The sequence below is a fragment of the Camelus ferus genome, chromosome 26 (assembly GCF_009834535.1).
Source record: "Camelus ferus isolate YT-003-E chromosome 26, BCGSAC_Cfer_1.0, whole genome shotgun sequence".
In the NCBI taxonomy this organism is placed as follows: Eukaryota; Metazoa; Chordata; class Mammalia; order Artiodactyla; family Camelidae; genus Camelus; species Camelus ferus.
The window spans coordinates 25,616,075-25,633,297 of NC_045721.1; the positions used below are offsets into that span (position 1 = coordinate 25,616,075).

The window sequence follows — 17,223 nt, forward strand, 5'->3', positions numbered from 1 at the left end:
GTGCAGCTGACAGTGCAGGCTCACAGTGGGCTGCTTCTGCCCTTCCTCCGTTCTTCTCCGTGTCTTTTTGCTTTCTTTTTTTCCCCTCCCTGGTTCTCTCTTTCAATAATGCTGCTGCAACTCAGGGCAGTGCACTTCAAATCAAAGGAAGAGCAGGCTTCTAACGTCTCGCAGGAGTGAGTTTTGCAGGCCCTCCATTTTAGCTTAGGTCACAGTTACTCCTACACTGGCCGTGGCCTCCCTTCGCCTTACGGAGCAAGTCAGCCCTGATCGTTGCTGTGAATGGAGATGAAGTCAGGGTTTGCGTAAAGGCGGGCTTCTATTCGTTCTTGGAGCGTTGGCCATTCTCTTTGAGATGCAGGCTCTTACCTCAAATGTTAAGAATTGTCGTTGTTAGATAAAGACCCTGAATCCCACTTCTTGGGAATTCAGAAGCTCCCACCCCAGGTCCCCGTGTATGTTTGTGCGCTCACTGGGTGGTTAATTCGTGTATTCAGCCCAGAGTCTGTGACGCCGCCTCTAGGCTAAGCACTGTTGCAGGTGCTGTGGATGCAAAACATGAGAACCGCACCCTCTCCCCTCCTCCAGCTCAGTTCTAGGTGGACAGCCACGAGAAGGCAAATGAAGTCATTTAAAATTGTAGTCATGCCAGGAAGAGACCAAACCATGATGTGACAGAAAATGCTAGGGGGCAAGAACAGTGATTTTAGGAGAGACCTTTGAAAAGTGATGACAGTCGAGCTGAGATGTGGACGGCAAGCAGAACCACATAAAGGTCTCGGCGGGGCTGAGGGCAGTAACCCGGGCAGAGGTGACAGAGCTGGGGCGGACCCAGGGGAGGGAGGGGACACTGCATCGTCCAGGAGGGCCAGCGACAAGGCCTGTGTGGCTGAAGCACACAGAACAGTTCAGGGGTTCCGTTCAGAGACGCAGTGAGGGGCTGGACCCAGGGTCGCGTTGCAGCACCTTGGACACAGCTGCAGCAGGGAGACACTGGGTGTTCTCAGTCGGGGAGGGCCTGGCCTGACTTGTGTTGTCGCAGGTCCCCTTCCTGTTGTGCTGGAAATGGATGGAAAATTGCACAGGAGAAGGGACAGCACGAGGGCTGTATTGAAGAGACTGTTGCAGTAAACTGCACGATGAGGTAGCGTGAATTTAAGGTTGTAGCCACGGAGATGGAGAGGCGGGGAGGGGACACGGCGCTGACCTGAGTCGTTGTGGAAATGAGTGGCAGCTGTCAGTGGAAGACAATAGGACCTGCATGAAGGCATCGCGCTTTGGTTGGGAAGTCATGTCCAGGGGAGCTGGTCAGCAGTCCTGAAACGACAACACAAGTAGATGGAACAGAAAACCTAGGAGATGGAGGGCAGAGGCGGGAGCCAGGTCCTCGCTGTGGGAGGGGAGCACCGAGAAGCGAGGGCAGGAGACTGGGATGACCGTGTGGTGGTGGATTCCAGCTGAGGCATCGGTGTGAACACATGCTCAGTTTCACATACACGTGCAGACCGACAGACGTCTTCGTAGACGTGTGTGTGGTGTGTGTGTTGCCGAAACTCGGCCTCTGTACCCCGATTACCGAATTGAGACTCGAGGACAGAGTTTTGGATGCAGCAGAAAAGGCAGCGTTACTGCTTTGCCAGGCAAGGAGGCCACAGTGGGCTGATGCCTCAGAGACTGAGCCTGCGGGGAGGGAAGGCAGGGGGCTGACAGTAGAAGGTGAAGAGGTCAAGGGGGAGCCGGTTTCCACAGAGCTCGCGTACAGGGTGACAACTTGTTGGAAAGTTGTCCTGTTTTTGCAGATGCAAGGCCCCCTTCCTCCTGCTGGGTATGAAGTTCACCTCTGGCCTTGGAACTGTTCTACTGTTTGTGTGCCTGAAACAAAGGTGCTTAGCAAAAGGGTCTGAGTGAGACCAGGGTGGGACTGGAAGCAGCTTCTGTCCTGGCCTTGACCCCATGTTTCTTCATCTTTCTTACCTGCTTGCAGGGCTCTGCACAAATTCAGTGAAATAACACATTCAGTGCCCTGGAAAGTGGTTTCATAATTGTACTTCATCTTCCCTCCAACCTGAGAATTAAGTTAAAAAAAAAAAAAAAATATATATATATATATACACACACATACGTACATATAAATATATATATACACACATACACACACAGTATATGTACATATAAATGTATGTAATTATATTTACATTATATAAATATATGTAGAGAGAGAAATGATTTTGAACAAAATAGAGATAACCATCATATTGCATACTAATTTTGTGCACACACTGGTTCCTTGTGAGGACTGAATTATTTAGAATCAACAGTAGGTCTTCAGAAGTTAGAGAAAATTGAAGTCCCTACATTATAATATATGCACATATATTTATATATGATAGTACATGAAAAAGAAGCATGCTTTAACCTTTTCCAAAAGAATCTGTTTTTAATAAAGCTTGAGCTATTTATATGAATTCAATCACAGAAAAAGCTTTTAAGTTCAAATGAATATGAAAATCATAAATTAGTAAGTTACCATTGCCTGGTAAACTGAGAATGCTTACGTCCGTAACTTTAAGACTATTTTTGGAAGGTGGCCGCCAGCTCACGTAGATGAAAAATTGACTCAGGTCAGACTGAGTGGTGGCCAAGAATTTATTAATTAGAAATAAAATATAATGCCCTATGACTTTTATGAATGATTGAATTATTTTCCTGGTTTTCTATACAAATGTGTATCAAAATGAAAAGAAGTGATTCTGAAGTTGAATCTCCATAAAACCTAAGTTAGGCATCTAAGTAAAATTATAGAACCGTTATTTTAAATTATATCTGCTTTCATGTAGAGGGATCTAATGGATTTGAAATTACTCAGGTAGATACTTTTCTATGCACTTTATAAGACACGTGTGTGTGTGTGTACATGAATATAGGCATAAATGTCTTAATATTAAAAAAACATGGCAAGCAGTGCCCAGAGCCTGGAAGAAAGGGTGAGAGGTCAGGGTGCTGGGGAGCCGTCTCTTAACACGTCTGAAATTTACCTCCCTGTGTGTCCTTTAGTCTTAGTACTTTACAGGTCGGCTACCTTCCCCTGTTTTATTTGAGTCTTTGGGTCTTACAGGTATTGCTGTGAGTGCTGGGTTCTCTCTTTAAAATCATTTCACCTGTAATCCTCTTCCTAAAGATAATTTGCTCTTTTCCCAAGTCACCAAGAAGAGCATGCGTATTCTTGTTTGTTTTGTGCTGAGGAACCCGCACCCTGTTGGGGCCGTGACCGCACCTGCTTCTGCAGGCTCCAGGCCTCCCGCGCTGGGCGACGCCTCCCCTCCTGTCCTGATCGGCACGTTGACTCTGGCACCAGGCGCTTGGCAGATTGCTCCAAGCGAGTTATCTTCCTCCTGCTGCTGGCACTGTCCAGTGATTAGCACTAATGCAGGGCTGTTTCAAATTACAGTGTCCTTGAAACATTTAGTCTGCTCTTATCACGTACAGCTGATGCCCACCCCCCAAGGATCCTCTTCTTCAGAATAGTTGGAAAAACAAGAGACGTGGCCCTGCGCCTGGCCCCTGAGATCCTAGGTGCCACAGCCCCCACTCCTCCGAGACTGGGTGCCGCCACGCCTCTCCCTGGCCAGGCTGGCATCACGTGGAAAGAACACACCTTTCCTCACCTGCTACCTTCTCTCTTATCACCACTCAACACCCTGCACCCAAAGCTTTCTTGTAACAGCTTTTCTTGTAAACCTAAAGGTTTGGGCGCACCACGGGAAATAAAAACCTCTCAGTGAACCAGATGTTAAGTATGACTGGTGTCGGATCCCAAGGGGAAATACAAAAATAGAAACAAATAAATGAGAGTTAACCTTTCATTGCTCTCTAGTTTGGCAGCTGGAAACTCTTGCCTAAGACCGCCTCCAGGAATTGATGCTGGCCTGAGAGAGATGCCAGTGTAAGGTGACCCCTGTCCTGGGAGCAACCGCATCGGCCACCTCTGTGACCCGGCGGCAATGCTGGCAGGGCTGTAGCCTCTCACTCCCAGTTGAGACAGCACAGACCCAGAGGTCCTGCAGGGTGGGCTGAGGCCTTTGTCGTGACACCACTGCAGCTCGGTGTCCCTCTGCCCAGCCCTGCTGTCCCCCCTCCCCACGGGGTTATCTTCCCAGCCCTGCCCGGGAACCTGTTGCACCTGGCATCTGTGTCATGAGTCAGCCCCCTAGGGAAGCTGTAGCCGGATGTAGGTCTGCTCCCTTCACTGGAGAGAAGACGGAGACCCACATTAAGGGAGGCTTCTTGTGGCTCAGCCGGCCACAGGTGGGAGAATCACCTGGAGAGGGTGGGCTCCCGATTCGCAGACACGGCGTTGCTCACCTGCCTCCCAGCCTGCGCGTCATCTCTGGGGTAGGAGCTGTGGCATCTTCCCCTTTGCAGTCCGATTACTGATAACAACTTAGAATGAATTTCCTGGGCAAAAGGAGACATGAAATAAATTGGCATTGTTTCTTAACAGCTTAATTGAGGAATAATGTCCACTTCTGTCTTTAGCACTTGCTTATTTAAGTTTATTTGCTGCCCTTTGCCAGTTACTCCTGATGGAGTTTGAAGTGGCTTGAGGTCTCCTTCTGTAACATGAACTCTGTGTGCTGTAAATTTCCCTAAGAGCATGGCTTTCAGTACAACCCATGGCTTTGATATGTTCTTTTAGCATTTTTATCTAGTTCACAGATTTTCTAATGTCCCTTGTGACTTCTTCTTTAACCATTAATTAATTAGACGTTGGTTGTAGGTTTTTTCAAGGCTTCTGTGTCCTTAGTGATTTTCTTTCATTTAAGCAAGTAGCGTGGAAATCTCCAACAATACTTCGGTTTTACTCATTTCTCCTTGCAGTTCTGTCAGTGTTCGCCTCCTGCATTTTGGGGTTTTGTTATTGGGCACATACGTGTTTAGGACTGTTACGTTCACCCTTTTGACATTAAAGGATAACCATCTTTCCCCTGGTAATACTCTTTGCATTAAAACCGTTTGTGTGTCATACTGGCATAGCAACATGGGTATTCTTTTGATTAACATTTCTCATCATTTTATCTTTATCTACTTACTGTCTTTAAAGTATGTTTCTTGGCATCAATGTAGCACTCATTTTATTATTTTTTAATGCAGTCTGACAATCTGCCTTTTTTTCCCCGCGTGTCTAGTAAACATGTTCAGTCTTTACCTTCTTCAAGACATGGAGTGCAGTTATCATGACCATCTGAATGCTGTTGTCTACTGATCCAGCCGTCTGCGTCACTTCTGGCTAATTTTTCTTCATTGTTTCCTCCGTGTGGATTTTATTTTCTCGCCTGCTGGCAAGCTCAATTGGACACCAGACACCGTGAATCTTAGCGTGGAGGGTGCTGGGTATTTCTGTGTTCCCCCAAATATTTCTGAGCCTTTTGGGGGGATGTAGCTAAACTTATTGAACCACTTAGATCCTTGCAGATACCGCTTTTTAAGGCTGGATGAAGAATGAGGCAAGTTAGGAGCCTTGGGTGAAATTTTAAGCAGGCATTCACGCTCAGGCCCGTGCCCATGAGGACCGCGCAACTAAACAACCCAGACAGCGAGAGCCCCTCGGATTCTGCACGCAGGGCACCTCGCTAGCCTCACCCTGGCCTGATCCTGTTGCTTCTCAAATGTCTTACGTGTGACACAGGTGGCATTCGTGCTGGTGATTTTCCCCACTGCTCGGCCAGAGCCTTCTCAGGCTCTTGGGTCTGTCAGCGGGTGACGGAGGTCTCTGCCCTCCCTCAGCTCTGGGCGCGGCTGCTGCGTGGCCATTCTTTCACCTGGCCTTCGGTCATTTCCTTATAAACACGTGCTGGCAAGAGCTCACCGGATGGTCAGAGGGCCCTCTGCAGGTCTCCGGGGCCCTTTCTCCCTCCCGTGAACTTGAGCTTCCATGCCTTCCATGACTTTAAAAGCTGTGGAATCATTTTGCCTTCATTTTTACATGAGGAAATAGCATCACTCTCCCCAGTCCTTATATTCCTGTTACTGTATCAAGCAGAGCTCTATTGAGAACTCTCCAGATTTAATGAAATTTTATCATTTTTCTTTCTTTGGATGTTGATAACATTTTCATAAGAAAGTTTAGTGCATGCTGAAGAGCAGAAATTCTGGATCCACCATGTGCAATTCTATCACCAGTACTTCCCAGCTGTGTGGCCATGAGAAAGTTACTTAACCTCTCTGTGCCACATGTTCTTTGTCTATAAAAAAGAAATAATAATGGTACTTACTTCATAAATACTGTTAATATGTATAAGCCACTTAAAACAGTGTCTAGCTCAGAGCATGTGCTGTGTAAGTGTTGCTAATTATTATTATCACAGAGCAGGTATAATGAAGCAGAATTAATACAGTGGAAAATTGGGGATTTCCCCCCCTCCCTCGGCATCTCATTTTAATGACAGTATTGACTCTAACAGACCCTTTCCAGTTTTTTTTTTTTTTTCTGAAATTGTTACTTATTAGAACCCCTGCATACTTTTAAATTTGTACGACTTCCCTGAAGCCCACACGGTGCTTCAGATCTGGGAAAATAAATTTAGAATTGCTAGAAGACATCGAGCCCTTATTCTCTTCCAAGCGCCCTGCTGCCTGCTGCCTGTCGAATCCGCATTCTCTCATTGATGTCGCAACACACCCTTTAGTAGGTTTTATTTTTCGTTCCTCTTGTCAAGACATGGAAACTGAGATTTAAGTCATTTGTCCAATGTTACACAGTCTGTTTCTGGAGTAGAAACATGAGTCTGTCTGACACCACGTCTGATTCCCATAACCCACTGTGCTGGTACCTTTCTGTGGACACCTGCCTTCTTGACTTCCATTCATTGAAAAATTATCTTTCTGTTCTAATTTGGCCAAACCTTATGCTTTCCACCTTAAAGTATACTTAAAACTCGACTTCCTCTTTGAGTTCTTTTCACCTAGCTTCTGCCACTTTTCAGGAGTCAAACTATGTACACAGCACGTGTCCTTCACTGCTGCTTCACATGGAGACAGATTTTGGAAACGCAAGGAATTAAATAATTGCTGCCTGCCGAGAAATGCCCCTTCCCCTTGTCACATAGCTGCTGTCTCTGCATCTGATCGTCCACCGAGTGACCATGACTCAGAGTTGGGACACAGATGAAATGTCAGGTTTCAAGACCTGAAAATCTGACTTTTAAAGTGTTCCTGAAGATGAATATAATCAGATTGTTTGCATCCTTCCCAAAGGCTGTGGGAGGCAGTGCGGGGCAGTCTGTGGACAGACACATCTCATACCGTTGGTTTTATTTCAAGGGTTCTGTGTCAGGTGGATATTTGGCGTTTCATTTCCTGAAGCTGCAAGGAGACTACTAGGAAGGCAGAATGTAAACAAGTCGTCTGGCCTCCACCCGCGGGACCCGGTTTCCAAATGAACACGCCTGATGCAATTTCATTAATTGTGAGCATCCTGTTAAAATCGCGGATGCTCCTCTGATGAATTTCAAACTTCTGTCCGCCAGCCTTTCATCCATTTTGTGATGAATATTAATGCCATGTTTTATTTCAGTATCCTGTTTTCACTTTTCTTCTGGAAAGGGATTTGATATGGCACCCTCTGAATGGTGGAAACAGTTGGGTCAGAGGTTTGATGTGACAATGTGATAGCCTAATTAAGTCACTGAATTGTGACTGCCCTTAACACAGCAGAAGGGGTACAGAGGGGATTTCCGTGAGTGTCATGAGAATGACAGCCTAGGTCTCAAGCCCCGGGTGTACAGACTTGGCTTCACGGGACCCAATAGAAATCTGTCACAAGAGGAAAGAACTGTGCCCAGAGCCCCTTTCAAGACATTTTTTCACATCCGCATGTGTCTGCTCCGGGTGCCAGATTCCCAGAACCCACATAGGAATTTCTTTCTTGAAGCATCTGTGGGAAAGAGTGCACATGACTTCAAGGGAGGATTAAAGTGAACTCAGCGTAGAGGTCAAGTCAGTTCTGTAAGTATTTACCAACAACGGTGTCCTCATTGCTGTGGGAGGCACACAGGGACATTCACTGTCTTCAGGGAAACAGGTTTAAAAATTAGTTCAAATGAGATTGGCAGAAATGGCAATGCATTTGAATGTGTGTATTTTAAGTTAGCTTTGCCCTGCCACTGGATTTTCGTATCTTGGCAATTTTTGCATGTCTGAGTTGTACATCTTTGCGTAGACCTACAGTTGTTTTTGTTCACTTTTCACAATTTAAGACCTTTCGGTAATGTTTTAATGAAATGGCTGAGGCTTTTGCGATATTAGGTGCATGTGTGCATTTTTGTGGTTTTTGCAACTAGAAGTAAATGTTTTGAATTCTCTTCAGTTATTTCTCTTTTCTTGTTGACATGGTTCACATCAAAATTTTAATAACTTTCTAAAATAAGTTGGTTGAAATAAAAATCCTCATTCCCTAAACTGTAAATTTCCAGCATTGCACCACCACCCGCTGATGTTTAAATTTAAAAGTTAGTTAATTGCTTTTTCGCACACTCTAAGTTATTTTGCTTTTAAAATTCTCAGATTCATTTTAAGCCTCTGATGTCTATTTACATTTTTAGCCAAATGTGGGGAAAAAGTGACTTAGAGTTATATTTTGTGGCTGATTCATTGTCCCCCGAATGTTACTTTATCCAATTGGCTTTTGGAAAACTTGCTTATTTTTTTCTTGTTCCTGCCAAGCTATGAGCTAAGAAAATCTTAGTTATTATACAGGTAATATATCTAGAAGAATGTGTGATGTATTAATATTTATATTTATCATTTAGTTGAGCAAACATGTATCCACAAGCCCCTGCAGAGGGCTAGACATTATTTTGGACAGTGTAAACAAAGATGAAAAATATGTCACACCCACTTGTCCAAGTCAAGGTCGTAACTGGAGGCAGCTGGCTGCAGTGCAGCCGGTGGGAGGGTCAGAGTGAAGGTATCTGAGACCTGCTGTTGCCTTGTTCAGTCCTCACACTGTGTCCTGTGTAACAACTACTGATGGGGAAGTAGCTCTAGTAGCCAAATGGGGCTGATAAGGGTAAACGACAGTACATAAGCCCAGTTTTCCTTTCAATCCCATTGTCAATTGAAAACTCAAGGTCTTGCAAAGAATAAATGTTTAATGGGCATTTTTTCACATTCTAATACAATTATCAAGATGCTCAGGTGAAGACAAAATCTGTAGCCAAGAACAGAAAGATGCCCCATTACACTGCGCCGAGGTTCCAGGGAATGGCTGACCGGAGGGGAATCTGAGAGCTCCTCACCCCAGCCCAGGGGTGTGGTCGGCTGGGTGGTGCCAGAGGCCGTCAGCTGTTACTGTGGAAGCCTGGCCGCACCAGAGGGAGGCATCTCTGGGTCATCAGCAGTCTGAGATGTGACGTTAGTTACGGGCCCACAGCACCTGCCATTCACGGCCATGATTTCCTCTGACAGTCACTAACTTCAACATCTACATTATTTCCTGCCAAAGGAAGCTTTCCTAACCGGATACAGAATGGTGGAAATGGCTTTTCTTTCTGAATTGTCTTAATTGTCTCTGTTTTCAAATATTCCCTTTAACTCTCCGTTAAAGGTTTAAGCCCTGGATGTTCTCTTTTCAAGAGACCTACGTGGAGGACCCTTGTTTTCAGGAATGATTTTTTTTTTCCTGGCAAAAATGTGGAAGTCAGTACAGTTCCATGCTAACTGGCGATATTATGGCATGGTCAAGTCTCACACATCGTGTCGCCTTCACTCTTCCTTAAATGTGTGAGATAGGTTGTGGGTGGCGCACTGTGACATTTGTCATGTGGCATTGGCGTCTCGTGATCTAGCCCATGTTTTACTGTGTGTTCCTGTATTTTTGTTATGATCTTCCTGTACCACAGTCAACTATCTGTGTGTTAAAGCTGATTTTTAAAAATGGTCTTTTGCTATTTGCAACTTTAAAAAAAGGAAAGTTGTGTAGGCAACGTTCAATTTTCAGAAAGGCCCGTTTGCTTTTTCCAGTTATGAAAAGCATCCCTTGTTGTGGTCATTGTTAGCAGGTTTTAAAACAGTCAACAGATTTACTTTGATAATTTTTGTCTTTAGGGAAACAATTTACCTGGACACATTCTGTAGTGAATATGTGCCTTCTAATAAGCAGTATTAGCATTATCGAAACATCTAGGAAACAGCTTTTAAACTATTCAGTCCCAAACGTTTGGGAAGAACACAAAAACGTTTCATGCCTTCTTTCCTTACAATGTTAATTGAAGTAAATATGCAGAGAAATGCAAATAGTATATATTTTAATAGTATATATTTATTTAAGAAGCAAACTCCTGTTCCTGCCACATACCTCCAGCTGCAGGGGAATACACGCTGCTCATAAGTTTACAGACAGAAGGTGTGTCCGCTGCGGTGTGCCACGTGCCCAGAGGAATATAGGTGTTCCGTAAATACTTGTCGGACTGAAGGCAAACCTGAATTTTTTCTCCATTTTAATTAATAACGTTCATTTAAAAATCATACTGACATATTGAAATCCTTATTTTTGACAGCATATTAGAGAATTAAATATTTGGCAAGAAATTTTGGCTAGTTATACAACTATGTAATAAGTGAACTACATCAGTTAAAAAAAAGTGGTGGCGACAGTTGAATAGAGACAGGGAAGAAAAGACAGGGAAGGCTTTGCCAGTTCTGAATATTCCTGAACAAGGAAGAAAAAAATCCAAAATATTGTTATCCATGCATCCTTCTCGAACCCCATCGCTCCTCTCTCCACTGATGTTAGAAATTCAGGCTGTGTCTTAACGTCTGTCTCTGATTTTAGGAGCCGTAGCTCAGTCTGGCTAACAGGCATGCTGGGTTATAAAATAAAGTCACCCTCCAAGATAGAATTGAAAGTTCTCTGCCTTAGAAAGTCAAGAGAGTTAAATTCCACACAGTCAAAATGGCTTTAAACAACATCTTAAAAACAGACTTACAGCCTTAGGGATAGTGAATGTGGAATTAAAAACAGAATTTTTTTTTTTTTATAAAAGACAACAAACAATATACTGACTTGTTTTCTATTATGTTATCACATAGATTTTTGTAGACTGTTTTCAGAAAATATTTTTTAGAAACCAGAACTGAGCAAACTTTGTATAAATAGTGATTTCATAAACGTGTCAATAATATTAAGCACCTAAATTCTAGTATTTGTTTTCCAAGTTTTTCTATACAGCTTAGTTTGTATGTATTTAAGTAATATCAAAAGAAAATTAATCTTGGAAATCACTGAAATTCCCTCCCCATTTCACTGGGAAAGTTTTATCCATTTCTCAGTTTACAAACAAAGAAAACAGAAAAAGTATATTCTACATTATATGTATATACCCATGCAGAAAATAGAAGACAGAAATAAAATAATTTTTTCCATTCGGAAATAACTTTTTGTTGGGGAAGTATTTCTTAAATTGTAGGATCCTTGGTTTATTTGAATACCACGTAATAACAGCTAATTTACTGGTGACACGCTAGACTTAGACCAGAAATGTGGTGACAATTGCCAACAATCATCAACTGCATGTGTTCGACTTAACGGTGCATCGGTTCAGTTCAAAATTATGTTCCGTGAGTGTGAAAAGGCATCGTGTCCACTGGGCTTCGAGGCAGTTGCGTTAGACAGAGAATCCCATCAATATAAAAAGTGGGAAGGCCAAGAAAGACCAGAATCAAGGCCATCTCGCTGAAATGCAGGACAGTGCTTGCTTGGTCGAAGCTGATGCTTAAAACTCTTGTTGTGAATCAGATGCTCTAGATGCATAGAGCTTAACTGATGGCTTGGAATATAATTAATAGTGGTACAATTTTTTTTTTAAGTTTGATAGGTTAGCAAATGAGATTTTCCATTTATTCTTCGTAGTAGTGGTTTGTGTCAGGCAGTGCTGGTCCTGGAGGAACAGAGGGAAATATGGTATGAGCATTCATTCATGCTGTGTTTCTGTTACCAGTTTTTCACATACCTGTATTCCACTGTATTACCTGATTGCTAACTGTATGGGACCGTGGACTCTCAGACACCTTCCAGAACACTGCATCTAAGTAGAACTGCGTTTCCCCTCTTACCAAAATCCACTTATGTACACTTTTAAAATATTTCTTTACAAAAGTACTGAATTGCAGATTTCATAGAACATGAATACATTTCTCTGTAGATTTTTTAGGCAAAATGAAGATATTTTAGTTCTAGGTTTGCTAATTTTAGTAGTTCAAAAGTGGTACCTGTTCTGTGATACAAATTGATCTTAATGGAAATTCTTCCTTTAACGTCTGTTTCTCCTTTTTCTTCTTCTTCCGATAGTTTTACCCAGCCACACGTGTGGAAATCCTGGGGAGATCCTGAAAGGAGTTCTCCACGGCACGAGGTTCAACATAGGAGACAAGATCCGGTACAGCTGTCTCTCCGGCTACGTCTTGGAGGGCCACGCCGTCCTCACCTGCATCGTCAGCCCGGGGAACGGGGCCTCCTGGGACTTCCCAGCCCCGTTCTGCAGAGGTGCGTGCTGCGCGCGAGGGGGCTTGCGAGCCGGCGACTGGGCCAGGCAGCTGGCCTTGGAACTGAGATCATAAAAGTTTCCTTGTCAGTTCAGTTAATGTAATTTTATACGTTTTCTAGGAAACCGTGGCTGGACCCTGTAAGTCAGTAACACATTTAGATACGTTTCTTAAATAACCGCATTTCTCTTCTCTCTGTTTCTCCAACTCTGCTGACTTCTCCATATTTTTATCACTTACCGTCATAGCATTCTAAGATTTCATACACACGTTTCTCGATTTGAAGTTTCCTTCTTTCTCTCTCTCTCATTAAAAATGGCAGACACCCCTTGCTAGTAAAATTATATCATTTAAAGATTCTTTCAGCGCTCTTGGGCTTTTGAGAGAAGGTGACCATGAAGGCGTGCACCGTTTCACGTGGTCCTCATGGTTTGGTAGCAAGGCTGGGATTTTCTCATTTTTCCTGAAGCCATGTGATTTGTAGCCTTTTCTATAACGTTATTTTCCTGATCCAGTAGCTTCAGAAAGAGTGTACTCTTTGACTCTTGGGTTCCGACTTTCCTAAGCAAGAATTCATCTCATGGTTTCAAAAGTAAAAGCACGGTTTACGTTTGTCGAGATTATAATATAATTCAGACAGTGCGCGAGTGCCTTACCTGAATCCTGTCACTGAGTTCTCACAAAAATCCACTGAAATAATGAATACTCAGGCTCATTTAACAGATTAAGAAACACAAATTTAATTTTCAGAAGCTTCCGAAGATAGCACACGATGAGGTAAGACTCAAACCCGTGTCTCTTTTCACGCATGTGCGCGGTCAGGCGGACCGAGGGCCTCGGCCGCAGGGCGCTGCGTGTCCGCACCACGCGTTTGCCCCGCAGCCCGCGCGCTGCCCGGCGCCGCGGCCCCTCCTCCGGGGGCCCCGCCGCCTGCCGGCCGCCGCCGTTGTGAGCCAGGCGCCGCTTCCTCACGGTGAAGTTTCACAAGCAGGTGTTCTGCTGCCAGTGCGGAAGCTAAGGGTTAGCTAGGGGCGCGGCGCGCTTGAGGTGTTCCGGCCGGCAGTTGTCGGAGCGCAGACTCCCATGTCCAAGTCGCCCGTGTCTTGGAGAAACTCCAGCTGTGGGTGTTGGCCCGCCGTTCCTCCTGAAATGCCCCGTCCTGGGCATGGAACCGAGGTCTGGTCTCTTCTCTTTCTTTGTCCTGATTGCTATGAGTTCCTTTTCATCTTCTCTCAAAAGAGCGATGTCCTCAAAACCTAGAATTCTGTGTCCTTTCCCTTTTCCACGTTCCCCTCAACTAAGTGACCCCGTTTAAGGACGCGGTCACGTGGGGACCCTAAGCATGGCCTCTTCATCCTTGCGCCCCCCGTTGTGTCTCGGACGTCCCCACGCGCCCTGTGGAGACGCTGGAGTGCCCTCCCCGTTTTCCCCCGGGGCCCCGTCTTCCTTGCCTGCTGTCTTTCCCGCATCTCCACCCCGACTCTGTTACCAAAGGCAGGTTCGTGTGCCTGCTGCGCCGTGAGGCCAAACACACTGAAACGTGAGTTTGGGGCAGAGAAGGGTGTACTGCAGGGCCGAGCAAGGAGGACGGGGTGGCTCAGGCCCGAGGAAACCCCAACCTCCCCGAAGCGTTTCAGGAAAGCTCATTTAAAGGCAGGTGAGTAGGGGGCTGCCGGGCACGTGATCAGCTCGCGCACAATTCTCTGATGGGTTGATGTCGAGGGAACAGGACGGTCAACACCATCCACCGCAAGGCACCAGCAGGTCTGGGGGCCACGTGCTCTTGACCATCAAGTAGTTCATTTCTTCCCTTTGGTGGTGATTTTTTGCATCTGAAAAACTCAGGAAATACACATGAGTTACTACTGTCTGGGTCCTTCAGAGAGGAGCTGCAGCAGAGGGTGTCGGGAGGGGGCTGTCCTGGGAAGGCCCCACAGGGCCCTGCTTGATTACAACCTCAACTTTCCTGTTCTGGTTGCTTTTTTCCCTTCTCACCCAGACCTGCTTCAAGTGGCTTAAATGAGGCCTGCATCCAGAATCTCAGCCTCCATCTTCCATTCCAGTCCTCAGTCTCTCCCCTGACACGCACGTCTGCATCATGACCTTTCTTCTCTCAGCCAGACCCCTTCAGCGACTCACCAAGAATTCAGGGCAAACTTCAAAACACAGCCACTCTGCTCCAGCACCTCGTCTTAACTACTCCGTCCACTTCCGTCTGTCAGTGTTCCCAGACACAGATTTTGCACTTTTCTCTCCAACGTGCACTGCTTTGTCTGGGCTGACTTGCCCTGGCTTTCCCGGGAGCCCACGATGGGCCCCCTTCCAAGCACTGCATTCCTCACACCAACATGCTCCCTCGATCTCACCTCCACGGTGGGGGTGTTTACACCAAAAATCAGCGAACCCTGCAAAGCAGGGCTCCTTCACGAAGCGTTCCTAAGTCCCAACTTTCACATGTTTCTTCCCATTACAGAGCTTTTCCTTTTGCCCTCCTTGTAGTCATAACTCTTACTTCATTGTCAGGTTCACACTTGAAACTAAAATTTAGTCCTTTTTTTTTTTTACCGTTGCAAACCCCCTTTAAGTTGCTGTGAGAAAACACAAGTCCTTTTGTCCTTAGCATTTACTTTATTGCTGTTTTATATTTTAACCCTGCGTCTTAACAGTGTTTCCTCAAATAGTTTGTAGCCCCCTCAGGAAATAATTTACAGTCATAAAATCTTATAACTGTATTCTTGATTCCTTTTACCTTAAAATTTAGGCCTGATCGTTACCTATTTACCCTTAATGCTGTGCGTAGTCCCTCATTCAGACATTCAGTAAAGGTTTAGAAATATGCTGAACAACAAATGAGTAGGTATTATAATTGCAAATGCAAAAATAAATATTAACAGCAATTATGCCAGTTTCTGTTTTGATCAGACCTCCCCAGCCATTTTTTTTTCTTAGAGGGTCTTCACTAGCTCCGTAATTATACACCTTGTAATGTCATGATCGATATAACGTGTAGCTCATTATCTTTTCTGTCCTGTCACCAGTTTGTTAAATTCCAACTATATCAAGATGCTTTTGTCCTGAGAAGTATCTTTCCTTCTCTGTTACAGATTACTAAATTTATGCTGAAATTTTTGCTTTTCTCAATGCCTGGGGTAGTAATGTTTCAAAAGGCATTAAATTTGATGCAATAATTTTATGAAACAAATTTGAAAGATGCAGTATGGTTTGTCACTGATTTGGATAACTGGATCGTGAAGAAAAAAATCAATGATCTGAGTCTTATAAATGTGTGGAAGTGGTAGATCTAGAAGAGAGAAGTTAATTTCAGTGATAAGGGCTTAGATAATTTTCAAAAATGAAATGAGTACATCTCCACCTTCCCCAATGTTCTGGTTATTTAGTTCCAGGAATTGCTTAAGGAGTCATCTTAATAGTGTTGCTAACAGCAACACCGCCGAGTCTCTTCCCAGCGGCCTTTCTGGAGCGTGGAAAAATTGACATTGTAACTCCACATGGCCGCATTTCACCCGATCGATGGCCCTTGAATGTGTGCATCATTTCTAGAGTTATGTGGCTCTCTTTAAGGAAAAATGATATAACCATATATTTAACAAAGTCAGTGCATAATGAGGTGGGGGTCAGCCAGCTCTACTTAAAACTGAGTCCCTTAAATGGGAGACCAGCAACAAATTGACTTCTTTCAACAATGAGAATTTAGATTTTCTCCTGGAGGTGTGATATTTTGGTAATCCTCTTTTATTGTTGAGTTTTCACCGTAAAGCCTGTTTCTTCCTTAATTTCCCTTCATGTCTGGATAGTGTTTCTATTGTCTCTTCTGGTTTTTACTGAGATATACTGTTAATGTATGTGCAGGTGTGATGTGCATTTACAGGGGGAAGGAGAGAAAAACTAGATATAGTCAGTGACACATGCTCTCAGCTCAGGATTTAAACGCCTTCTTAATTTGCTTTATGTTTCCCCTAGTTAAATCACTAAGACTGTAACGTAAGAGTCCAGGAGTGATCATAACTGCCTTTGAGCTCCAGGACACTGTTGATGGAAAAGCAGATATTTTAGAAAGATATTCTCAGTGTTTGTGTGAGGATGAAATGATGTGACCTGTGCTGGGCACCCAGTAGGGCCTTTAACACAAAAGAAGGTGATGCGGCATGATGCTTATGTGCTGTGCAGTGTCACTTCAACTCTCTTCTCAGTTTTCCTACCTGTGAAATGGTACCCATTTCATAGGTATGTGGTAGAGATGAAATGAGATAATCCAGATAAAATGCTTAACAAAGAACCCGACAGTGAAATTCTGTATCTGTTAGCTGTTATGATTACTGTTTCTGTCTCCTGTCCCTTCCAGTCTGGAAAGCAACTTCAGGTTTAGGTGGTTGGAGCCAAATGGCAAACAGTTTGGACATAGGTTCATATAAACTACAAGCTCTCAGTGCTAGTAGCTCTCAAACAGAAGGCTTTCCTGCATCATTGAAATTCTTTAGAATGAAAAACAAAAACAAAAACTACCAGCGTGATGCAAGGAACTCAAGACTCAGGGAAAGAGCCAGTTAAGTCCCTGCTGAGGGGTAAGTCTGTGTCGAAACAGGTCATTGGTTTTACATGTCACCACTTGGATGGCAGTAATGAGACGAAGGTGACCTGGATGGGATGTGGGCGGACACACAC

At 44.3% G+C, this 17,223-nt stretch overlaps 1 protein-coding gene across 1 annotated transcript in view; it reads left to right on the plus strand.

Annotated features, from left to right (window-relative positions):
• CSMD1 (CUB and Sushi multiple domains 1) overlaps positions 1-17,223 on the plus strand; it is a 1,664,412-nt gene that overhangs the window by 1,012,479 nt on the left and 634,710 nt on the right. Inside the window, 1 exon segment of the mRNA XM_032468715.1 lies at positions 12,347-12,541. Coding sequence (XP_032324606.1) covers positions 12,347-12,541 — 195 coding nt within the window.